At 46.8% G+C, this 26,001-nt stretch overlaps 1 protein-coding gene across 1 annotated transcript in view; it reads left to right on the top strand.

The window, feature by feature from the left end:
* The first annotated feature begins 1,948 nt into the window (after nt 1-1,948).
* The window catches only part of SYAP1 (synapse associated protein 1), a 34,707-nt gene continuing 10,654 nt past the window's right edge, over nt 1,949-26,001 (top strand). Inside the window, exons 1-6 of the mRNA XM_040424737.1 lie at nt 1,949-2,301; nt 10,294-10,412; nt 12,143-12,209; nt 14,748-14,821; nt 16,760-16,899; nt 24,444-24,589. Of these exons, the coding sequence (XP_040280671.1) occupies nt 2,103-2,301; nt 10,294-10,412; nt 12,143-12,209; nt 14,748-14,821; nt 16,760-16,899; nt 24,444-24,589 (745 nt within the window). The 5' untranslated portion in view covers nt 1,949-2,102. The remainder of the gene's footprint in view (nt 2,302-10,293; nt 10,413-12,142; nt 12,210-14,747; nt 14,822-16,759; nt 16,900-24,443; nt 24,590-26,001) is intronic.

Here is a 26,001-nt window from a genome sequence, read left to right as displayed (position 1 = left end):
CATAAAATGCAAACAAACGGAGAGATACACAGCGCCTTCATTAAGCTGTTTTGCTACAGAGCCATGGTGAGTCCTTATGCCATATATTTATCCTATATATCCATGCTATACATTTATGCACTAGGTATTCATATTCAATCCTCTGCTCGATTTATGCACAAATAATTCTCTTGATGCTTACCACACCAATCTAATCTATTTACTATATAGATCCTTGATTCAGTTTTATGCCCCAGCGATTAGTGATGATTCATGCTATAGCTCAGTCCTGATCACTATATCCTCCTTTTTCAGAGACAACATTTACCTCACCTGTCTTGTATCCCTCTTACTTTACCTACCCTTTACTCTCTTTTTACTAATGTCATAATCTGAGACCTGTATATATGCTTATGTAGGGGTGTGTGCATATATGTGTGTGTGTGCAGAGAGACGCATACACACATATATATGTACGTGTACACTTCCTCCTATTTCTTTATCGTTTCCTCCCTCACTATTTGTCAACAGTATACTATGGTCACCACATCTAGACGCCAATAAAATCGTTATATTTATACTCCTTTACAGATCCCTTGAGAAAGGTCTTTGACAGGACCGAAACGTTCAGAGCCATGATCCCTTGAGAAAGGTCTTTGACAGGACCGAAACGTTGGGACACATTATGGCCTACAAAGATATGTGATTTATGCTGATATTACTATGATGGCGTGACCAGTCATATATTGACAAAATCTATGAAAAAATCTATGAATACTTTTTTGTACCAATAATAAATTTGCAAAGCAAAAGACATTGGTGTGCCGTGGATTATCTCTATATACTCTGCGACTGAAGTCCTCTGCGAGCACCCACCATTATATTCAGGTGTGCGGACTCCACAATTTCCTCAATCACTGTACATTATACCTGTACTGTGACATCATTATGTGTAGTATCCCTATTCCCTGCGCTTTCACTTTATTGTGTACCTTAGCCCTGTCGATTTGTTAGGCTAATCATGTGTTTCTGAAACATATTATCGAAAGTACTCATGGCGGAAACGGGCCCCATTCCAAGTTTTGCTATGGGGCCCCCTGCTGTGGCATGTCCAACTCTCAACTGTCGTTGCGTCCTGAGGATGGTAAAGCAGAGAGCTGTCAGGTCCCTGCTCCACATACCCCAATCTGGTAACTTCATTGCACCTGCAGGGCTGAATAGGGCCCCATGCACACGACCGTATTTTTTGCGGGTCTGATGTGGACTCATTCACTTCAGTGGGCCGCAGAAAATACAGACAACACACTGTGTGCCGTCCGCATCTGTATGTTTGTTCTGCGTCCCCACAAAAAAAACCAGAACATATCCTATACTTGTCCGTTTTTCGGTAAAGGATAGGACTGTTCTACAGACGGCAGGATGTTCCTTTCTGCAAAACGTGGAAAGCACATGGCTGGTATCCGTGTTTTACGTATCTGCCGTGCGCATGAGCGCTAAGAGGGATTCAGGGCAAAGGAATGATGATCACCGGCTGTGGGGGCACTAAAGAGGCAGAGATTCTATGTGGGGGCACTAATGGGGACACTGGGTGTGGCTTAGTGTAAAAAAAAACTTGCTGGGGCGTGCCCTGCTTAGTAAGAGGATTAATAACAGAGTGAATGTGACCATAGCCCATAAATAGAATACAACATAAAAAGTGATCATTCTGAATAAACTCCTTTGTTTGCCTTCACATTTGTATGTGTGAAAGCCATTTTTCCAGTTATATCCGCCTCCTGCCACCCATCAATGTCAAATCTCTCCATTACAAGTCAGACTTCTGCGCAAGCGCAGAACACAGCGCTGTAGGGCATCGCGCATGCGACAGCAGGAGGGCGGTGTGGGGGCGTGGTTAGGAATGAGGTCTAATCATTGGATGGACAGAGCTGGTCCGTGGGACGGCTGGGACAATGTCACGTGAGTGCAGCAACTGTCGCCATTGGTGGGACCCGCTGTTGGTGACGTAGACGGTAGAAACAAGGAAGTTTTGACGGTCTAAACGGTAAAGACAACAACAACAACGTCTCCGTCGGTAACTGCCTAGTGTCAGCGCCGGAGGGACGTCACCGGACTCCGAGGGCAGCATGTTTCGTAGTCTGGGCACATGGCTGGGCTTGGACCCCGAGTCAGACTCACAGTCTCCGGGGGAGAAGAGTCAGCAGACACCGAGCACAGAGGAAGAGGGATCCGCAGCTACCGAGCAGGGAGAACGCGAAGAGCCTGGCGAGACGTCACCTGAGGAGACGGAGGATGTGCTGTTCAGACAGGCCAAGGGCTTAGGCAGTGAGTGCACACAGTGCGGTATCTGTGACGCGTTCACACACAGGTTATATCTATACAGTCTGACTGCTGACATCCAGTGTACCATCCATTAACCAGCAGTGATTCCCTCTGGTTGGATCTCAGCAGATCAGAGCCATGTGGGGGAAGCAGGTCATCTCCATAATATATGTATTGGTGTGAAGGGTTGGACCTCCAGGACCCTGCCAGTCCACAGATGCAGGGACTTCTCCACCCGACCACTGTGCAGTCATATAATCAGGACCTCCTAGATTAGTGGCGGTCCAGGTCATCAATATCACATTGGTGGGGGTCCAGGTCATCAATATCACATTGGTGGGGGTCCAGGTCATCAATATCACATTGGTGGGGGTCCAGGTCATCAATATCACATCGGTGGGGGTCCAGGTCATCAATATCACATCGGTGGGGGTCCAGGTCATCAATATCAGATTGATGGGGTCCTCAATATCTGATCGGTGGAGGTCCAGGTCCTCAATATCTGATCGGTGGAGGTCCAGGTCCTCAATATCTGATCGGTGGAGGTCCAGGTCCTCAATATCTGATCGGTGGAGGTCCAGGTCCTCAATATCTGATCGGTGGAGGTCCAGGTCCTCAATATCTGATCGGTGGAGGTCCAGGTCCTCAATATCTGATCGGTGGAGGTCCAGGTCCTCAATAGCTGATCGGTGGAGGTCCAAGTCCTCAATATCTGATCGATGGGGGTCCAGGTCCTTAATATCTGATCGATGGGGGTCTGACTCCTTGCACACCACCAGTCTGCAGACGAAGAGGCTGAGGTGTTCATGCAAGCACTGCGTCTTCTTCACTGTTAGGCCTCTGGCAGACGAACGTGTGCGCCCTGTGCCCGTGCTGCGGGCCGCAATGCACGAAAACAGTCCGTGGGGCAGCCGCAGCTGATCGTGGACCCATTCACTTGAATGGGTCCGCGATCCAGCCGTTCTGCAAAAAGATAGGACATGTTCTATCTTTTTGTGGAATGGAAGTACGGGACGAAACCCCATGGAAGTACTCCGTAGTGCTCCCGTAGGGTTCCGTTCCGTGCTTTCGTTCCGCACCATTCCGCATCTCTGGATTTGCGGACCCATTGAAGTGAATGGGTCCGCATCCGTGATGCAGAATGCACATGGAACGGTGCCCTTGTATTGCGGATACGCAAATGTGGTCCGCAATATGGCCACGGAGCGCACACGTTCGTGTGCAATAAGCCTAGCGCTCGTTCACACAAACGTTTTTTGTGTTCCATATACGGTCTGAATGTACTCCGTATGCATTCCGTTTCCGTGTTTCCGTATTTCCGTTCAAAGATAGAACATATCCTATTATTGCCCGCAAATAACATTCCGTGGCTCCATTCAAGTCAATGGGTTCTGCAAAAAAAACATAACACATACGGAATGTACTCCGTATATCTTCCGTTTTTGCGGAACCATCTATTAAAAATTTATGCCCAGCCCAATTTTGTATTTACTGTATACTGCATATGCCATACGGAAAAAGGGAATGGAACCGGAAACACTACTGAAACAAAAAATGGTCCGCAAAACACTGAAAAAGCCATACGGTCGTGTGAAGAAGCCCTCAGGGTGCACAGATTTTTCCGTAACATGAAAACACCCCCTTTGTTAGCCTGTAGGGATGAAAACGGTCAATACCTGCGTTCTGTTAAGCAACATAATCCGCAGCATAAACAGTAAGGCCTCTTTCACAAGGGCGTTATGTTTTTGGCCCGGATAAGATGCGGGTGCGTTGCGGGAAAATGCGCGTGAGAAAAATCAGCATGTTTTGGTTAGGTGTTGTGTAGAAGTTCGGGTTTTGGTTAGGTGTTGTGTAGATTGTATTATTTTCCCTTATAACATGGTTACAGAATGCATAGTACAATAGCGCTGGAGGGGTTAAAAAATAAATAATAATTTAACTCGCCTTAATCCATTTGCTCGCGCAGCCGGCATCTCTTCTGTCTTCTTCTTTGAGGAATAGGACCTTTGATGATGTCACTGCGCTCATCACATGGTCCATCACATGATCCATCAACATGGTAAAAGATCATGTGACGAACCATGTGATGAGCGTAGTGACATCACCACAGGTCCTTTTCCTGTGCACAGCAAAGATGAAGATAGAAGAGAAGCCGGGCTGCGCGAGCAAGTGGATTAAGGTGAGTTAAATTTAAAAAAAAAATTTTTTAACCCCTCCAGCGCGGTGTCCGGCCATAAAGGTCTATGGTAGCCAAAGTTTTTTCTGTATTTTTATGTACAGTGGTGTTGCCTTTTTTTCTGTCACACTTTGACATTTATCATTAAAGGGGTTGAAGCTTCTTGGCGGCAGACTGCAGTGAGACTGATAAAATCATTTTAAAAAATGAAGCTTACCTTCCCGAGCCGCCTCTAATCCCAGCGCTGCCCTGTGTCCTCAGAGACAGGCTGCAGTGGTGATATCCTGTATATCTCTGCCGTAGGGCATTACATACCCCCCTCCAGTCCTCACTCTGTATACATTACATACCCCCCTCCAGTCCTCACTCTGTATACATTACATACCCCCCTACAGTCCTCACTCTGTATACATTACATACCCCCCCTCCAGTCCTCACGCTGTATACATTACATACCCCCCCTCCAGTCCTCACGCTGTATACATTATATACCCCCCTACAGTCCTCACTCTGTATACATTACATACACCCATACAGTCCTCACTCTGTATACATTACATACCCCCTCCAGTCCTCACTCTGTATACATTACATACCCCCTCCAGTCCTCACTCTGTATACATTACATACCCCCCCTCCAGTCCTCACGCTGTATACATTATATACCCCCCTACAGTCCTCACTCTGTATACATTACATACACCCCTCCAGTCCTCACTCTGTATACATTACATACCCCCCTCCAGTCCTCACATTGTGTACATTACATACCCCCCTCTAGTCCTCACTCTGTATACATTACATACCCCCCTCCAGTCCTCACATTGTGTACATTACATACCCCCCTACAGTCCTCACTCTGTATACATTACATACACCCCTCCAGTCCTCACTCTGTATACATTACATACCCCCCTCCAGTCCTCACATTGTGTACATTACATACCCCCCTCCAGTCCTCACTCTGTATACATTACATACCCCCCTCCAGTCCTCACATTGTGTACATTACATACCCCCCTCCAGTCCTCACTCTGTATACATTACATACCCCCCTCCAGTCCTCACTCTGTATACATTACATACCCCCCTCCAGTCCTCACTCTGTATACATTACATACCCCTCCTCCAGTCCTTACTCTGTATACATTACATACCACCCTTCAGTCCTCACTCTGTATACATTACATACCCCCCTCCAGTCCTCACTCTGTATACATTACATACCCCCCTCCAGTCCTCACATTGTGTACATTACATACCCCCCTCCAGTCCTCACTCTGTATACATTACATACCCCCTCCAGTCCTCACTCTGTATACATTACATACCCCCCTCCAGTCCTCACTCTGTATACATTACATACCCCCTCCAGTCCTCACTCTGTATACATTACATACCCCCCTCCAGTCCTCACATTGTGTACGTTACATACCCCCCTCCAGTCCTCACTCTGTATACATTACATACCCCCCTCCAGTCCTCACATTGTGTACATTACATACCCCCTACAGTCCTCACTCTGTATACATTACATACCCCCCTCCAGTCCTCACTCTGTATACATTACATACCCCCTCCAGTCCTCACTCTGTATACATTACATACCCCCTCCAGTCCTCACTCTGTATACATTACATACGCCCTACAGTCCTCACTCTGTATACATTACATACACCCCTACAGTCCTCACTCTGTATACATTACATACCCCCCCTCCAGTCCTCACATTGTGTACATTACATACCCCCCTCCAGTCCTTACTCTGTATACATTACATACCCCCCTCCAGTCCTCACTCTGTATACATTACATACCCCCCTCCAGTCCTCACTCTGTATACATTACATACACCCCTACATTCCTCACTCTGTATACATTACATACCCCCCCCCCTCCAGTCCTCACATTGTGTACATTACATACCCCCCTCCAGTCCTCACTCTGTATACATTACATACCCCACTCCAGTCCTCACTCTGTATACATTACATACCCCCCCTCCAGTCCTCACATTGTGTACATTACATACCCCCTCCAGTCCTCACTCTGTATACATTACATACCCCCCCTCCAGTCCTCACTCTGTATACATTACATACCCCCCCCTCCAGTCCTCACATTGTGTACATTACATACCCCCCTCCAGTCCTCACTCTGTATACATTACATACCCCCCTCCAGTCCTCACTCCGTATACATTACATACCCCCTCCAGTCCTCACTCTGTATACATTACATACCCCCCTTCAGTCCTCACTCTGTATACATTACATACCACCCTCCAGTCCTCACATTGTGTACATTACATACCCCCCTCCAGTCCTCACTCCGTATACATTACATACCCCCCTACAGTCCTCACTCTGTATACATTACATACCCCCCCTCCAGTCCTCACGCTGTATACATTACATACCCCCCCTCCAGTCCTCACGCTGTATACATTATATACCCCCCTACAGTCCTCACTCTGTATACATTACATACACCCATACAGTCCTCACTCTGTATACATTACATACCCCCTCCAGTCCTCACTCTGTATACATTACATACCCCCTCCAGTCCTCACTCTGTATACATTACATACCCCCCCTCCAGTCCTCACGCTGTATACATTATATACCCCCCTACAGTCCTCACTCTGTATACATTACATACACCCCTCCAGTCCTCACTCTGTATACATTACATACCCCCCTCCAGTCCTCACATTGTGTACATTACATACCCCCCTCTAGTCCTCACTCTGTATACATTACATACCCCCCTCCAGTCCTCACATTGTGTACATTACATACCCCCCTACAGTCCTCACTCTGTATACATTACATACACCCCTCCAGTCCTCACTCTGTATACATTACATACCCCCCTCCAGTCCTCACATTGTGTACATTACATACCCCCCTCCAGTCCTCACTCTGTATACATTACATACCCCCCTCCAGTCCTCACATTGTGTACATTACATACCCCCCTCCAGTCCTCACTCTGTATACATTACATACCCCCCTCCAGTCCTCACTCTGTATACATTACATACCCCCCTCCAGTCCTCACTCTGTATACATTACATACCCCTCCTCCAGTCCTTACTCTGTATACATTACATACCACCCTTCAGTCCTCACTCTGTATACATTACATACCCCCCTCCAGTCCTCACTCTGTATACATTACATACCCCCCTCCAGTCCTCACATTGTGTACATTACATACCCCCCTCCAGTCCTCACTCTGTATACATTACATACCCCCTCCAGTCCTCACTCTGTATACATTACATACCCCCCTCCAGTCCTCACTCTGTATACATTACATACCCCCTCCAGTCCTCACTCTGTATACATTACATACCCCCCTCCAGTCCTCACATTGTGTACGTTACATACCCCCCTCCAGTCCTCACTCTGTATACATTACATACCCCCCTCCAGTCCTCACATTGTGTACATTACATACCCCCTACAGTCCTCACTCTGTATACATTACATACCCCCCTCCAGTCCTCACTCTGTATACATTACATACCCCCTCCAGTCCTCACTCTGTATACATTACATACCCCCTCCAGTCCTCACTCTGTATACATTACATACGCCCTACAGTCCTCACTCTGTATACATTACATACACCCCTACAGTCCTCACTCTGTATACATTACATACCCCCCCTCCAGTCCTCACATTGTGTACATTACATACCCCCCTCCAGTCCTTACTCTGTATACATTACATACCCCCCTCCAGTCCTCACTCTGTATACATTACATACCCCCCTCCAGTCCTCACTCTGTATACATTACATACACCCCTACATTCCTCACTCTGTATACATTACATACCCCCCCCCCTCCAGTCCTCACATTGTGTACATTACATACCCCCCTCCAGTCCTCACTCTGTATACATTACATACCCCACTCCAGTCCTCACTCTGTATACATTACATACCCCCCCTCCAGTCCTCACATTGTGTACATTACATACCCCCTCCAGTCCTCACTCTGTATACATTACATACCCCCCCTCCAGTCCTCACTCTGTATACATTACATACCCCCCCCTCCAGTCCTCACATTGTGTACATTACATACCCCCCTCCAGTCCTCACTCTGTATACATTACATACCCCCCTCCAGTCCTCACTCCGTATACATTACATACCCCCTCCAGTCCTCACTCTGTATACATTACATACCCCCCTTCAGTCCTCACTCTGTATACATTACATACCACCCTCCAGTCCTCACATTGTGTACATTACATACCCCCCTCCAGTCCTCACTCCGTATACATTACATACCCCCTCCAGTCCTCACATTGTGTACATTACATACCCCCCTCCAGTCCTCACGCTGTATACATTACATACCCCCCTCCAGTCCTCACGCTGTATACATTACATACCCCCTCCAGTCCTCACTTTGTATACATTACATACCCCCCTACAGTCCTCACTCTGTATACATTACATACCCCCCTTCAGTCCTCACTCTGTATACGTTACATACCCCCCTTCAGTCCTCACTCTGTATACGTTACATACCCCCCTTCAGTCCTCACTCTGTATACATTATATACCCCCCTCCAGTCCTCTGTATACATTATATACCCTACTCCAGTCTTCCATCTAAGTACAGTAGATATACTGATGCCCTGGTCGGCAGCCATGTGAAGTCCTGGATGGAACCATCTTGCTCAGGGTACTGCAGTGTGCTGTCTGTACCCCTCGGCCCTTACATCCGCTCTATCTACTGACCAAACTCTAGCCCCCCTCCTCCCCCAAGCGGCCGTTACAGCGGGAACTCTGCTACATCCAGTTCCGGCTCTCATTGTGATCTGGAGCGCTCTATCAGCACAGGCTGCTCTCTGCAGCCCGCGTCTGGATTAATTGCGCAGGCGGCTGGGACTGCACAGGATGTGTTGATTCGGCGCTCCAGGTGAGAAAATCAATATCCCGATATTCAATAAAACGGACATTGTCTGGATGCAAGAAAGCAAATTAATTGAATTCATTTGATTAATCACGCGAGCCTACTCTGCAGCCAACCACTTACTGCAGCGTTGTATGGCATGAGACCTTTTGGGCCAGTGATAGGCTGCAGCGGTATATAGGACGTCACTGCTGCAGCCAACACAATTCATCATGGCTGCATCCCAGAGAAGAGGACAGATCACTGGTGCTGGATCAGAGGGAGCTTGGGAAAGTGATTTTAAGTTTTTTATTTTTATTTTTTTATTATTTTTATCACCCTCCCAAACAACTACTTTAATAACAAAGTAGTAATTGTCACTTCCTGTAAAAAAGCGATTTCCTCCACATTATGGAGAGAAATGATCGCAAATGCCATCACTCGTCCCCGTACAAACTCGTTTGCCAGCAGCAGAGGCTGTTTACCCAGCACAATCTGCTGCCGGAAAACACGGATTTAGGTGCCCACACAGACAACGAGTGCTTCGCTCGTTCATCTGTTAATCGGCAGCACCTTTACACCACACGATAATCGCTAACCTGCGTTCCTATGGACACTCATTAGCGATTATCTGGCAGATTCTTGGCATATGTAAAGGGCCCTATACAAAATCTCGCGGTCTGTTTGCCCTGTGCCTGTGTTTGAAGAGGTTTACAGCAGTGATAACATTCGGACCATCTGTCATTTATTTTCCATGAATGCATAAAAAAAATAATAATGTGATAAATGACGTGTCCACAGTTGCATCACAGAAGAAACAGATGAGCACCTCCCAATCCAGAAATGTCCACCCTGCACGTTTCTCCTGTGTGTGTAAATAATTTTTCTTTTGTCCCAGATTATCTCTTTAACATGGCTTCAGTCGCCACGAAAAAGATCTCCGAATCGGTTACTGAAACTGCTCACACCATCAAGAAGTCTGTTGAAGATGGAAAAATTGATGGCATCATTGACAAGGTTTGATGGGTTTCATTTATGGCATGTTTGAAGAGCACCTGTCACCCCCCAACAAAGAGTGAAGCCCCATATGACCTTTTCCTCTGGTTCTTTTGTCCAGGAGTTGTCACATTCCTGAACTATTACCGCTGTTATTTTTGGTGGCCAGTATGCAAATTAGGTGATTGGTATGGTGAATAAATTGACAACTGGGCGGTTCTAGCTGCTGATTGTTAAAGAGGACCTTTCACTTGTATAAACTATGTGAACTGAGTATGCTGCCATATAGAGCGGCGCCCGGGGATCTCACTGCACTTACTATTATACCCGGGCGCCGCTCCGTTCTCCAGTTATAGGCTCCGGTACCTTTGCTCCTTAAGTTATAGTAGGCGGTGTCTGCCCTTGTCCTGTGGGCGTCTCCTTCTCCTAGGCTGCAGCGCTGGCCAATCGCAGCGCACAGCACACAGCCTGGGAGTTTTTTTTCTCCTAGGCTGTGAGCTGTGCGATTGGCCAGCGCTACAGCCTAGGAGAAGGAGACGCCCACAGGACAAGGGCAGACACCGCCTACTATAACTTAAGGAGCAAAGGTACCGGAGCCTATAACGGGAGAACGGAGCGGCGCCCGGGGATAATAGTAAGTGCAGTGAGATCCCCGGGCGCCGCTCTATATGGCAGCATACTCAGTTCACATAGTTTATACAAGTGAAAGGTCCTCTTTAACTTTCTCTGCTTTAACACTGTCCATTGAGACAGAACAGTGTCGGATCCCTCTAAATCTCTGATCTCACGTGATCTTGCCCTTCTCTTTATAGACAGCAGTTCTTTGATCTTCAGCATTTCCTCTACTCATTGGGGGAGATTTATCAAACTGGTGTAAAGTAGAACTGGCTTAGTTGCCCATAGCAACCAATCATATGCCACCTTTCATTTTTCACTGCTCCTTTGGAAAATGAAAGGTGGAATCTGATTGGTTGCTATGGGCAACTAAGCCAGTTCTACTTTACACCAGTTTGATAAATCTCCCCCATTGTGTTTCTCCTGTTACTATAGTGTCTCCTGCTGCTGGTCACTTGTGATGAGAAGAGAGCAAGATCACGTGAGATCTTAAAGATGTTGCAGGATCTTGCTATTAAGCTGCTCTAAACCTGTCTTTTCTCACTGGATAGTGTCAGAGCAGGGAAAGTTCCCACCCAGCTAACTGCAGGCTCCTGGAGCCACAATTCAGCCCCATCTATTAGGATGCCAGTAGTCTGTGGAGAAGACAGGGACAGTAAAAAAACAGTTGCTTAAAATCTATAGGCGGTTGGTAAATAAACTTGCTTAAAAGATTCTGCTTCAGTGTTGGGGCCCGTTTACATGGCGAGTCTTACTGCAGGATTTTGGCGCCGAAATACCTCCCGAAAACCCGCCTGTCGGCCACGTCCTTTCTGCCTCCCATGCATCTCAGTGGGAGGCAGCATCGAGGATAGTGGTGCCATTACAAAGTACAACTTGTCACCCCCCCCCCCCCCATCCCCCTCCCCAAAAAAACACAAAAAAAACAAGCCCTCATATGGCTGTGCGAATGGTAAAATTAAGAAGTTATGGCACCCTGAAGGCAGGGAGTAAAAAACGAGAGCACAAAAATGGAAAATGGCTCAGTCCTTAAGGGGTTAATAATCTGAAAATCTGCAGCGGACTGTAAAAGCTGTTACTTTGCTCAACCCCCCTTTAGAAAACAGCTGATTGGAATTTATGACTCTATTTAACAGACCATCATCGGTGACTTCCAGAAAGAACAGGAAAAGTTTGTACAGGAGAATACAAATAAAAAGACAGGTACGTTTTGTTACCGTATACCCGTCCATGGCGCACGCCAGCTCTTATGTGGCAGATCTCCATGCCTTGCCTTGTACTGAATGGCACATTGCCATGTCCATCCTGTTCTCCCTGTCTGATTCTGTTTGTGGATCCTGTTTAGACACTGTACTATTTTACTGTTTGCATGATTTTTAAGTTCACCTTTTGGTGGACCTACCAAGGGCTCTGTGGCAGGCGCAGCACTATGAAGTGCCTTTTGCGCTGTGGCATTAGAAGAATTTAGATATCTCAGATTTTTTAGTCTAACCAGACTGTCTAATACTCTGTAATCCCCTAGCACCATTCTATGGAAACAGTAGGTTTAAAGAGCACACCAAATGCTTGAAATAACTTCTTTATTAACTTTAACTTTTCTTCATATAACACTGCCGCCTCCACAGCAGATAGTCCATGTACAAAACACGTGTTCTAAAGATATCACAAAATAGCAATATGCAGTTAGCAGTAACTATTGGCAGATTGGTTGAGTATGATCTGGTATGGTTGTATGCAATTTGGATTGCAATATGTTTGTATTAGGGATGTCCCGATACCATTTTTTTAAGACCGAGTACGAGTACCGATACTTTTATTTAAGTACTCACCGATACCAATTACCGATACCAATTATGGTGTGGTAATGTTTTTACAGCAAATTCTAATTTAATTTACAAACCTTGTACAAAGAAACAGCGGCGCAGTTGCTGATAGCAATGAAAAAAATTAAAGCTGGAATTTGGTTGCTATGGACAACTGCTTTACTTTTCCTTTTGTACAAGGGTTAATAAATAGGCATATAACAGTGTTTCCCAACCAATGGGCCTCCAGCTGTTGCAAAACTACAACTCCCAGCCAAAGGCTATCCGGGCATGCTGGGAGGTGTCGTTTTGCAACAGCTGGAGGCACACTGGTTGGGAAACACTGGCATATAAGGAGGGGAATGGGCACATGAAGGGAGAGAATGGGCCAGTGTTTCCCAACCAGCATGCCTCCAGCTGTTGCAAAAGCGACAAAACTACAACTCCCAGCATGCCCGCACAGCCTTTGGCTGTGCGGGCATGCTGGGAGGTGTAGTTTTGCAACAGCTAGAGGCACACTGGTTGGGGATCACTATTATATGCCCATTTCCCCCCCCCCCCCCCCCCCCAACCTTATTTTATTATTCATTGTTTGTCTGTTTTAACATGAAATGGAGAGAAATTAACAGAATTTCTCCTCCATTTCATGCACCGTACCCACCTGGCCTGCTGCAATCCTTCCCATGCAGATGCACCTGGGAGGAAGTGGCTTTAACTTCCTCCCAGTGCCAGTGTTCCGGCAAAACGGATCCGGCATTGCGGTCAGACCGCAAAAAATTAGAAAAGAAAGAAATGCCAGATCTGTTTTTCCGGATGACACCGGAAAGGCGGATCCGGCATTTCAATGCATTTGTAAGACTGATCAGGATCCTGATCCATCTGACAAATGCCATCAGTTGGTATACGTTTTGATGGATCCGGCAGGCAGATCCGACGCTAGCATAATGAAGGCGACTGAGTATTCACAGACTGTACGAGTGGTCCCAGTCTGGTAGATCCTTGGTGACAACCACAGCAGACAGCATCACAGCAGTCACAGGGATTGTCACCCACTTTCCCTGAAGTTCTCAATGCCAGCTCCTCCCACTCCTGCTCTGGATGAGAGGCGGCCATATTGGTCACCCAGCTTTCTCAGACTCAGATGTGGCTGGCAGACAAAAGAATGGACTGCAGTACCTGGGCTCCGGCAGCTCCTGCCATCTCTCCACCTCCGGCCCAGCTTCTTGCAGTCCCCTGACTCCCTGAGGGTAATATCCAGAACCCCAGCCAGGGGCGGCCTCCTCCTGCCGCTGCCGAGCCAGCACGTCCCCAGGTGGATAATATCCGCTGCCATCCCCAGGTCTGTGCGTAGTCGACATGAAACCGCATGGGACTTCGCCCATGCCGGACATTCGCGCGGCCCGATATTGGACATTTGCACGAGTACTTGTACTCGTGCAAATGTCGCCGATACCTTAAGGGCCCAGATCAGCGGTGGTGGCGGCAATTAACGGAACGGGTGGCCCATTGTAGAAATGCCTATTCTTGTCCGCAAAACGGACAAGAATAAGACATGCTATATTTTTTTTTTGGGCCACGGAAAGGAGCAACGGATGCGGATGTGATCGCTAGGTCCAATTTAGGCATTGCTGCTACCTCTGTTTAATACACATTGAGAGCTCTGTAGATGGGTTCAGCCCTTACTCCTGTTCTACATGTGGAGAAGTTTGGTAGGAGATGATACATAGAGTTCTATAGAAGTAGCTTTGTGCAACTTGAATGTAATTGTAAGTATTCCTTTAGAACTGCTGCACAACTTCTTTATTACTGGTATTTTGGTTTAACATCTACAGACAGCATCAGACTTATTAATGTGGAGGATCTGGTGAGGCTGGTTCTTCAGGACTTCTGAATTGGTGGCACCTCCACCATGACTCCTTTGTTTTGTTCTTTATAATAGAAGCTGCAGTTCCCCCTTGGGTTGGCTACAGTGAGGAAGAAACAATTCAACAGCAGATCCTGGCCTTGTCAGCAGTAAGAATTGTCTTTTATTTTTATTTTATTTTTTTCTTCAGTAAATTTTTATTTTATAATTATATTTTAAGGTTATATTACTTTTAATTGTCTTTTAACTGTGAAACTTCTCTCTTCTCACAGATTATACATACAAAGATAGGCTTTGTGCACACTCGGTCTGAGCCCGATATATGATGTATATGCCCACCAGAGCTTCCTTATGCTTAGGGCTTTATCAAACAGAGGCAGAAAGTGCATCTTTTTGTTTTCCATTGGGCTTTTTGACAACGTATGCAAACAGTCTGGTGCACTTTCCTGTACAGAGGGCCATCGAAAAGAAAATAGTCTACAATGCAGTAAAATATCTATACATGATGATCTCTTTAAAAAAAAAAAAAAAGCTAGAACCAGCTGTATACCTCATAGGTCTCCCCATTCATTGCTCTGCTCGTTTTCTTTCAGACTGGCAGCTCAGGGAGCATGTCCTTTCTGCTGCAGCTCTCTCCCTATCGCCACTCAGGGGACGTGACTTTTCTCCTGCGCTCTCCCTGTAAATGTCACAGCTTCTTACAGTAGATCCTGCTGGTGACAGTTAAAATCTAGAACTGAGCATATGTGTCCAGCTCAGCGATGTTATAAGAAAGCAAACAAACAGCAGGTGGCACTATAAAGATAGATTTTATTAACCCTTTTAATGACCAGGCCTGAATGTCCAGGCAGTTTTTTGTGATTTTGCACGTGGTGGTTTAGTGACCCTAACTTTTTCTATTTGTTTGACTACCAAAATAATTTTTTTTATGTTTTTTACTTGAAACTTATGACACTTTTTATTAGCATGTTGTATTTTTATTTATTTTTTTAATAGAGACTTTTCTTTTTTTTAGGTTTAATGTTGGGAAAACGGCTAATTCTTATTAAAAAGTCATTTTTTTTATTATAGCTTTTTATTTCTTGAATATTAAAACTGACACAAAAATTTATTATTGCAATGGGTTCCCTATTTTGTGAAGATCGTTTTGATATATAACATGTGAACAGGGCGACTATGGTGATGGTTTCCCTTTTTTCTTGACATTTTTTTATTTTATTATATTGCTTTTGTTATATTTTAATATATTTTTGCACATATGTCCCCCAAAAGATCATTAAAAGACCTCTGGAGAATACAGCCTTTTTTTTTTTTTTACTTGCGCTGTTTCCACTGTAACTGGTGCATCCACAGGAGCCCCCAGTTATAGAGGAAAACAGCCCCTTGTTGAGGCATTACACACAGGCAAAGCTGATCAGAGTCTCCTTAGACCCTGCAGCTCTGCTTCTCGCCCGAGCCACCTGGCGGTCATGTGACCAATAGAGGAAGCGGCTTGGCCGATTCCTGCTCTCCCCCCTGCGCTTGTGCAGTGCTCTGTTGCCGGCACTGGAAAAGGCACGAGCGGTATTAAACCAATCCTGTCCTCTCCTCAGAGTCCCCGCTTTATTCCCAGAGCTGATCAGTGCTGGGATTAAAGGGCTGCCGGACCATTTATATACGTGCTATCTGCACCGTGCAGATAGGACGTATATAGTCAGTGGGCAGTCGGAAATGGGTTACATAACTCTGTGGCTATACTAATTTTTTAATTGCATGCAATTATAAAAGCTTTCCGATACAGGCTGGTTTTTCATGAGACAAACCCTTTAATTTTTTTAATTGACTAAATATATACCGTACTTACAGTGATCCATACATTGACTGGACAGTTCTGTTAGATATTATGTCTTTCTAGAGAGTTCCAGTATGGAAACTTTTATATCCTTCAGTTCATACCTGTCCAATATCTTATCCTGCTAATTTAATAGAATCAATTTCTTTCCATGTGAGTAAGTTATCCAGTCTGCTATGGTGAGGACTTTCTATGGGTATGATTTATGTTCTGCAGTATTTGTATTATTACTGTGTGTTTTTACTTCATTTTCAAGGACAGAAGAAACTTCCTTAGAGACCCTCCTGCCGGTGTCCATTTTAATTTCGTCTTTGAGCAGATGTACCCTGTTGCCCTTGTGATGCTTCAGGAAGACGAACTGCTGAATCGTATGAGATTTGATCTGGTTCCAAAACTGTGAGTGCTCTGGTGTGCGTAGTGTGTATGGAGACGTATTCAGTCATAATTATCTGCATTAACAAAGTAACATAATCTTAGACTGCTGACGACAGCTATATTTCAAAATATTAGTTGTCAAGTTTTTGGGGCTTGATGTGAATGAACCAGACTGCTTGGCTGGATATTATTATATCCATTTCTGCTCTGGATAGGTTTCAGCCTCTGGATGCAAATAAGAATGTTTTCATCCACGGAATTAAAGCAGAGATTGGTAAAATGTTAAGGGACTGGGACACAGAGCGGCAGATTGGCTAAGGGCTCTTTCACACCTGCGTTCTTGTCTTCCGGCATAGAGTTCCGTCGTCGGGGCTCTATGCCGGAAGAATCCTGATCAGGATTATCCTAATGCATTCTGAATGGAGAGTAATCCGTTCAGGATGCATCAGGATGTCTTCAGTTCCGGTACGGAACGTTTGTTGGCCGGAGAAAATACCGCAGCATGCTGCGCTTTTTGCTCCGGCCAAAAATCCGGAACACTTGCCGCAAGGCCGGATCCGGAATTAATGCCCATTGGAAGGCATTGATCCGGATCCGGCCTTAAGCTAAACGTCGTTTCGGCGCATTGCCGGAGCCGACATTTAGCTTTTTCAGAGTGGTTACCATGGCTGCCGGGACGCTAAAGTCCTGACAGCCATGGTAAGTGTAGTGGGGAGCGGGGGAGCAGTGTACTTACCGTCCGTGCGGCTCCCCGGGCGCTCCAGAGTGACGTCAGGGCGCCCCAAGCGCATGGATCACGTGATCGCATGGATCACGTCATCCATGCGCATGGGGCGCTCTGACGTCATTCTGGAGCGCCCCGGGAGCCGCACGGACTGTAAGTATACCGCTCCCCCGCTCCCCACTACTACTATGGCAACCAGGACCTTAATAGCGTCCTGGGTGCCATAGTAACACTGAAAGCATTTGGAAGACGGTTCCGTCTTCAAATGCTTTCAGTACACTTGCGTTTTTCCGGATCCGGCAGGCACCTCCGGCAACGGAAGTGCATGCCGGATCCCAACAACGCAAGTGTGAAAGAGGCCTAAGGCTACTTTCACACGTGTGTTTTTCTTTTCTGGCATAGAGTTCCGTCACAGGGGCTCTATACCGGAAAAGAACTGATCAGTTTTATCCCCATGCATTCTGAATGGAGAGTAATCCGTTCAGGATGCATCAGGATGTCTTCAGTTCAGTCGTTTTGACTGATCAGGCAAAAGAGAAAACCGCAGCATGCTACGGTTTTCTCTCCGGCGAAAAAAACTGAAGACTTGCCTGAACGCCGGATCCGGCATTTGTACCCATAGGAATGAATTCGCGCCGGATCCGGCATTTAGAATACCGGATCCGTCGTTCCGGCATGCGCATGCGCAGATCGGTAAAAATGTGAAAAAATTTACAAGACGGATCCGTCGGTCCGCATGACAAGCGGAGAGACGGATCCGTCCTCACAATGCATTTGTGAGACTGATCCGCACCCAGATCTGTCTCACAAATGCTTTCAGTGATCGGCGGATCCGGCGGGCAGTTCCGACGACGGAACTGCCCGCCGGATCACACTGCCGCAAGTGTGAAAGTAGCCTAAGACTGGTGTATTAAGGCACACGAAAATGTCTGTTAAAAATGGACGCACTATTAGTTTGTCATAGCCATTTTTTTTTTACCAGAAATCGGACCCTGAGATGGTTATCCACTGTCCTATTGATAGCAGATAACTTTTAAAAATGGCACAACTTGTCAGAGATTATTAAATGGTCTCTGTCAGCTACTTTACACATATTGAACATTGCACTGTGTGATATAAGCAGTTCACAAATCGTACATTTTTGTTTTGTTTATGCTAAAGAGCTTGCAAGTGCCCAGGGGTATTTTCAATTTCTGTAAGTGCCCATTCCCTCCTGAACTAGTCGCTGTTAGCTACTCACCGTCTTGTTGTAAGGCAGATCAGTGTCCTCCTTACATCACTGTCTCACCTCCCTGTAATCCCACGCTTGTGCTCGGGCCCAGGCATGCGCAATACATTACCCACTGCCGACATCTACATCAGCACCAGTAAACGCTGCATTCACAGTCCATTCATTGATGCAGCTGTCCACAGTGGGTAAGGTACTGTACATGCCTGGACCTGGCGGTGATGTGTGTAGGTGTGGGATTTTAGGGACCTGAGACAGGGGTGTATGGAGGACACTGGGCTTTCATACAGCAAGACAGGGGAGGAGCTAAAAACAGCTAGTTCCAAAGGGAATGGGCACTTGCAGCAATGGAAAATGCCCCTGGGCACTTGGAAGCTCAATAACATTTGGCATTAAAGTTCTTTTCCCCGGCGCCTCCACAACGGGATACGCGTGGAAGCCTCTCCTAGAGTGCCGGGAAAACTCTTGCTATGTCGCCCAGCCTTGCCTCCTTCTTGGGGGTCCTACCCCACGTTCATGTGGGAGGGCTGGAGCAGGGAACCGGTCCCCCGGGGACACATGGTCTCCCTTTCCCGTTCCTGGGAGTAAGCCCTGCTTGCAGGCTTCCCCGGGCGCGCGCGGCAGTTCTCTGAGCGGGAACTATCGCGGGATCCAGCTCGTGACGTCATCAGGCGAGATTCTCCTTGGGCAAGAGAATCTCGTGGGTGGGCGGAGCTTCCGGCGGCGAGGAGTTCAAATTCCAATGGAGGAATCCACAGACGCCCTCCTCGCTCTGCGCTGACAGCATGCTGGCCCCGGGAGACATGGACACCACCAAAAAGCCTGTGGATCCCTCTGCCTCAGCCCAGTAAGCCTCCTCCCAGAGGAGAGATATGGTTGCTATCTGCATCTTTTATTCTTCTTATGGTCTCTGCTCACAGGGTGCTTGTAATGTTTCTTATCCACCACCGGTGATGGGTCTTGGCCTCCTTAAAGGTTTTTAGCTGGCCCTATTAAGTGTAATCCCCCTTTTGATTCTTTAGGCCAGAGAGACCTCGATCCCAAAGCCGACTGGTGGAGACCTAACGCGCAAAAAATGTGCCATATGCAGAAAAACCCTCTCCTCTAAGTCTAAAAAAACACTGTGCGATCCATGATAAAAGAGGAAGTTAGTGCTGCCGTGGACTCAAGAATGGCTCTATCTCCAAGGCCATCTACCTCGCAAAGATCCCTGGCCTCAGATACGGCTTTTGACTTAGACGAAGGGGAACTGTTCCCCGAATCTGACTCCTCCTCCTCTGATGATGATGGCTCAGGGAAACCTCTGTTTCCGCCAGAGGAGACGGATGGGCTCTTGAAGACTATTAGAGCAACTATGAATATTGAGGAGGTGAAGGAGCCACATTCTATACAGGATCAAATGTTCCAGGAGTTAGGAGAAAGAAAGAAGAGAACCTTTCCCTTTCACAACAATATTAAAGCGCTTATTTCAAGAGAATGGAAGGATCCTGAGAAAAGATCGGCCATCACCAACTCCTTTAAACGTAAATACCCCTTCTCAGAGTCCGACTCAGGCTTATGGGATAAAACTCCTAAAGTGGATGCGCCGGTGGCCCGAATCTCAATGAGAACCTCTCTGCCCTTTGAGAATACCAGTCTCCTTAGGGACCCCATGGATAAAAAGTGCGAAAGCCTGTTCAAAAATCGTGGGAAACGAACACAGCAATGTTACGGCCTGGTATAGCATCTACATGCACAGCGAGAACGCTTTCAGTTTGGCTAAACCAACTGGAAGACCATCTGGCGGCAGGTATGCCGCGAGAAGAAATCCTTGCTTCCTTGCCAACTCTGAAGAAAGCGTCCAATTTCCTGGCTGATGCCTCGGCGGACCTCGTCAGACTCTCCCACAGATCGGCAGCCCTGTCTAATGCCACCAGAAGGGCAATCTGGCTCCGAACATGGTCAGGAGATGTGAGCTCAAAAAAACGTTTATGTTCTTCCCATGTGAAGGTGACAGATTATTTGGCTCCACCCTTGACGACATCTTGTATAAGGCTGCGGATAAGAAAAAAGGTTTTCCAATGGAAAATCGCTACTTTTATCAGAGGCGTTCCTTTCAAAATAAAAAAAGATCCAAAAAAGGACCCTAAGAAGAAGGAAGGGTCAAAGAGATGGCGGCCCTCGAAAGGGAGGGGTAGAGGATTTATTTTTAACCCCGAGAACTCCTCAAGCTCAAAGCAATGACGCCAGATGCCAAGTGGGGGGGCAGACTAAGGCATTTTGCTTCCATCTGGGAAGATTTAGGAGCCTCTCTGTGGGTGGTAGACACCTTAAAATAAGGCCTGAGGTTGGAGTTTCGTTTCTTTCCTCCGGACCGCTTCTTGATCAACAAGAAGCTGCCTCAGAAAGAAAAACAGGCCTGCCTGGAGTCAGAGATTTTATCTCTAATTCAAAAGAACGTGATTCGTCCGGTCCCGGAAGAAGAACAAGATGATTGTGACTACGGATGCCAGCAGTACAGGCTGGGGGGGTCATTCAGATGGAAAAGTGGTCCCAGGCACCCGGGGAACAGACATGGAGCATGCCTCCTCCAATGTAAAAGAACTCTCGGCCATTTACAACGTTATTGTCTCCCTTCACACTCCCTCATCGCCAAAAAGTATAAAAGTATTTTCGGACAACACTACAGCAGTTGCCTATTTGAACAAACAGGGGGGAACCAGGAGTCGCTCCCTAGCGGCAGTAGCCACAAAGATCTTCTTCTGGGCAGAGAAAAACCTACAATACATTGGCCGACTTCCTCAGTCGCCAAACCTTAAGAGAAGGGGAATGGTCCCTGAATCCTCATGTATTTAGTCAATTATACCTCAGGAGGGGGACTCCGGAATTAGACCTGTTTGCCACAAGGGTCAACAAACGGACCAGACAATTTTGCTCCCTCTCCCAGGGAGATCAACCACTGTGGGTAGATGCTCTGTCCAGGCCGTGGCCCAGATGTCTTCTTTTCTCCCCCCCCCCCCCCCCCCACTTTCAGTTTGATCCCCAAAGCTCTGATGAAGGTGGAGGAGGGGGCCAAGGTAATTTTCATAGCCCCCTACTGGCCAAGAAGGTCATGGTTCCCCCTACTGCTCAGACTTTCCGCAGGAACCTTTTGGACTCTCCCATCGACGCCGGATCTCCTACACCAGGGGCCAGTGCGTCATCCGAGTGTCAATCAACTAAGCCTGATGGCCTGGAGACTGAACGCTGGGCCCTAAAGCAAAAAGGTCTCTCAGATGCGGCGATTACCACTCTCCTGCTCAGTCAGAAGCACATAACGTCGAAGATCTACCTGAGGACCTGGAATGCCTTTCTGTCCTTCTCAGGTAACATAATTTTCCCGGGGATTCCTCAAATTTAGCAGTTTCTTCAGGAAGGACTTGATAAAGGCCTTAGACCGGCAACTCTCAAGGTACAGGTTTCGGCCTTAAGTTCATTCTTGGACATTAAATTGTCAGAATCCCCATTGGCCCCATGAAAAATGGCCCCATATCTCGTCCTACTGTTGCGCCCTGGGACCTCAACCTAGTTCTTTCGGTTCTGATGTATCCTCCGTTTGAACCAATTGACGAAATCCCTCTGAAACTACTCACGCTCAAAACAGTGTTTCTTACTGCAATAACAACTGCTATAAGAATCGGGGAAATCCAGGCCTTTTCCTGCAAATCTCCATATTTAGTAATTCTGGACCAAGGTTGTTTCTAGATTCCAGTCTCGGTGCCTTCCTTCTGCCCTTCACCATCCTCTGAGAAGGAGGAAAGGTATCATAACTTGGATGTGAGGAGAAGCGTACTTTGCTACCTCAACAACACTACCTCCTTCAGACGTTCTGACCAGTTGTTTCTCCAGTTCCAAGGCCCCAACAAAGGTCGTGCGGCCAGTAAGCCAACTATAGCAAGATGGATAAAAAGCATGATCAGATCTGCCTATTTACAGAAGGATCTTCAACCTCTCGAGGGTATTAGGGCTCATTCCACCAGAGCAGTATCTCCTCATGGGCCAAAGTCGCATCAGTCTCGTTGGATCAGATTTGTAGGGTGGCCACATATGACTTTCTTTAACCATTACAGATTGAACGTTTATAGAAACCAGGACTTGTCCTTTGGTCGCAGAGTACTTTCAGCTGCAGTCCCTCCCTAGGCATATTTACTCTGTCAATCCTCCTGTGAGTGCCGTTGTGGAGGCGCTGGGGAAAAAGATAATTACTCTTACCGGTAATTGGTTTTTCCAATAGCCTTCACAACGGCACTGGGATTTCTCACCTTGTTATATTTCTCTTTTGCTGTTTCCTATAATGATGTAATTATCTTTTGTTGTTAATACATATTCTTTCTTGCATCATTTCAGTTTCCTCTCTTATTGACTGAATAGGTAAGGGGGAGGAGGCTCTTTAAATCTTCCGCTTCTACGTTGTTTCCTGTCCTGGCGGCGGGGACACCCTCCTGTGAGTGCCGTTGTGGAGGCTATTGGAAAAACCAATTGCCGGTAAGAGTAATTATCTCTCTTTATGAACATCAGATCCACACAAGGGAAACAAAGGTGCGATTTGTGAACTGTTTATATCACCTACAGTGCAATGAGAGCAGATTAATATGCGCAAAATAGCTGACAGACTCCCTTTAAAAATCTTATGCTGATGTTGTACCTGCCACTTTCTCCAGCGATCTTCTCTGCAGCGCTGTTCCAGTCCTTCTGCAGCTGCCTGTTTTCAAACTGCAGTGTAGACGTGCTGGAATATGGCACATGGTTCTGCAGCCAGGTGCTGTCCTCCGCATTAGATCGGTGTTTTACGCTGTACTTTGTAGACCAGCTGCGGCAGGAGGACTGGACCAGTGCTGCAGAGAACAGCATTGGAGAAGGGGGGGGGGGGTGTTTACATAAATTTTTATTTTTGTTGATTGGAGCGCTTGCTTTTAAATTTTAATTAAACCCTTGAAATAAAAACCACATAAGGCTACTTTCACACCTGCGTTAGGTGCGGATCCGTCTGGTATGTGCCCAGACGGATCCGCACCTATAATGCAAACGCTTAGATCCGTTCAGAACGGATCCGTTTGCATTACCATGAACAAAAAAAAATAAAAAATATTTTTTTTTTGTTCATGATAATGCAAATGGATCCGTTTTGACTTTACATTGAAAGTCAATGGGGGACGGATCCGTTTGAAAATTGAGCCATACTGTGTCAACTTCAAACGGATCCGTCCCCATTGACTTACATTGTAAGTCTGGATGGATCCGTTTGCCTCCGCACGGCAAGGCGGACACCCGAACGCTGCAAGCTGCGTTCAGGTGTCCGCTTGCTGAGCGGAGCGGAGGACAAACGGTGCCAGACTGATGCATTCTGAGCGGATCCGCGTCCACTCAGAATGCATTAGGGCAGTACGGATGCGTTTGGGGCCGCTTGTGAGCCCCTTCAAACGGAACTCACAAGCGGAGCCCCGAACGCTAGTGTGAAAGTAGCCTAAACAAAACCACTTCACGACAATGTAAACACGTACCAATGTGTGTGATAAGTTTTTGCCTTATTCCTAATGCTGGGATCTTTTTCTTTTCTTGAGCACATATGAATGTTCTTGCTTGTTTCCTTTTTAGTGTAAAAGAAGAGGTATTTTGGAGGAATTATTTCTATCGGGTGTCTCTGATAAAGCAGTCTGCACAGCTGACTGCACTGGCTGCCCAGCAGGCTACTGGAAAGTCTGATAAGACAAACGGCAAGCAAAGTGATGCTGACTTAGAAGGTAAAGCAAATATTCTCTTCTGGGACATGAATAAGAAAGAAAAATGTATATGATTCCATGAGAGTTGGCTACACTACTAGATTTTGGTTTCTTGACTGTCGAAGAGTGTCAAGCTCAGCTGGTTGTTAGCATAGTTAATACAGAGGAGCAGCTTAAAAGTCAGTGTTACAGTTTATGGTCTAGTGGTTGTTAAAGGGGTTCTGTACCTTTTCCTGCGTGTTTACGCTACAGTAGTATTATATCATGAAAGTAGGGCATTTAAGTAGAACCTCATCTCCAAATAATTTATTGAAACAAAAGCCAACAACAGTGGTGGGTATACCACCACTCATACAGCATAGATGCTCCCTGGTCTATGCAAGACGATGCCTGTGCCTGGTGGTGTGGTCAGGGACCCTTGCAGGTCATCTGGCACGCAGACCAAGCCGATTGTAAATGGTTTTGAATGGTCTGATGTGACACTTGGGCGCCCCTCACCTTCTTTAAATGTGCCTGGAGTTGTGTGGCATTCATCATCTGGTTTCGAAGGGCATTGTTCACAATGAAGCGTTCATCTGTGTGGGATTTGGACAAAGGAGGTATACTTCTATGCCTTTCTGTGACTTTTCCAGTCTCTCTGTATCTCTGTTGCAACCTGCTGATGACACTTTGTGACACTCTAAGCTCAGTGGCCACTTCTGTCTGAGAACATCCTGCTTGAAGCCTCGCAATGGTGAGGTACTGCTGATTAATTGTTAGGTGTCGTCTTGGTCTCATGATGTCAATATGTGAACAGCATGATGAGGAGGACTGTTCAAAGGGCTTCTGTCACCCCATTAAACCGTTTTCTTTTTTTTTTTCTTTACTAATAATCCCTACACTGCGATCTCATCATACATAAGCTAATTAATGATTTTCGTTCAGTAGAATTTGTTAAAAATCGATTTTTATAATATGTAAATTACCTTGCTACCAGCAAGTAGGGCGGCTACTTGCTGGTAGCAGCCGCATCCTCCGATGGTAATGACGCCCCCTCTGCTTGTTGATTGACAGGGCCAGGGAACGGAATCGTTCTCTGCTGGCCCTGCCTGTTTTGATTCAATATCTGGCACCTGCGCCGCGGCCGTACCTCTCTTCAATCTGCGCAGGCGCACTGAGAGGCGGCCACTCACTCGGCCGCTCGCTCCTCAATGCGCCTGCGCAGGGTGTAGATGTGACGTCAACGGCGCAGGCGCACTGAGAGGAGGCCGCTCCATCCTCAATGCGCCTGCACCGATGATGTCACATCTACACCCGGCGCAGGCGCATTGAGGAGCGAGCGGCCGAGTGAGTGGCCGCCTCTCAGTGCGCCTGCGCAGATTGAAGAGAGGTACGGCCGCGGCGCAGGCGCCAGATATTGAATCAAAACAGGCAGGGCCAGCAGAGAACGATTC

The sequence above is a fragment of the Bufo bufo genome, chromosome 3, assembly GCF_905171765.1.
Source record: "Bufo bufo chromosome 3, aBufBuf1.1, whole genome shotgun sequence".
Taxonomy (NCBI): Eukaryota; Metazoa; Chordata; class Amphibia; order Anura; family Bufonidae; genus Bufo; species Bufo bufo.
This window is presented reverse-complemented; position numbering and strand designations above follow the sequence as displayed.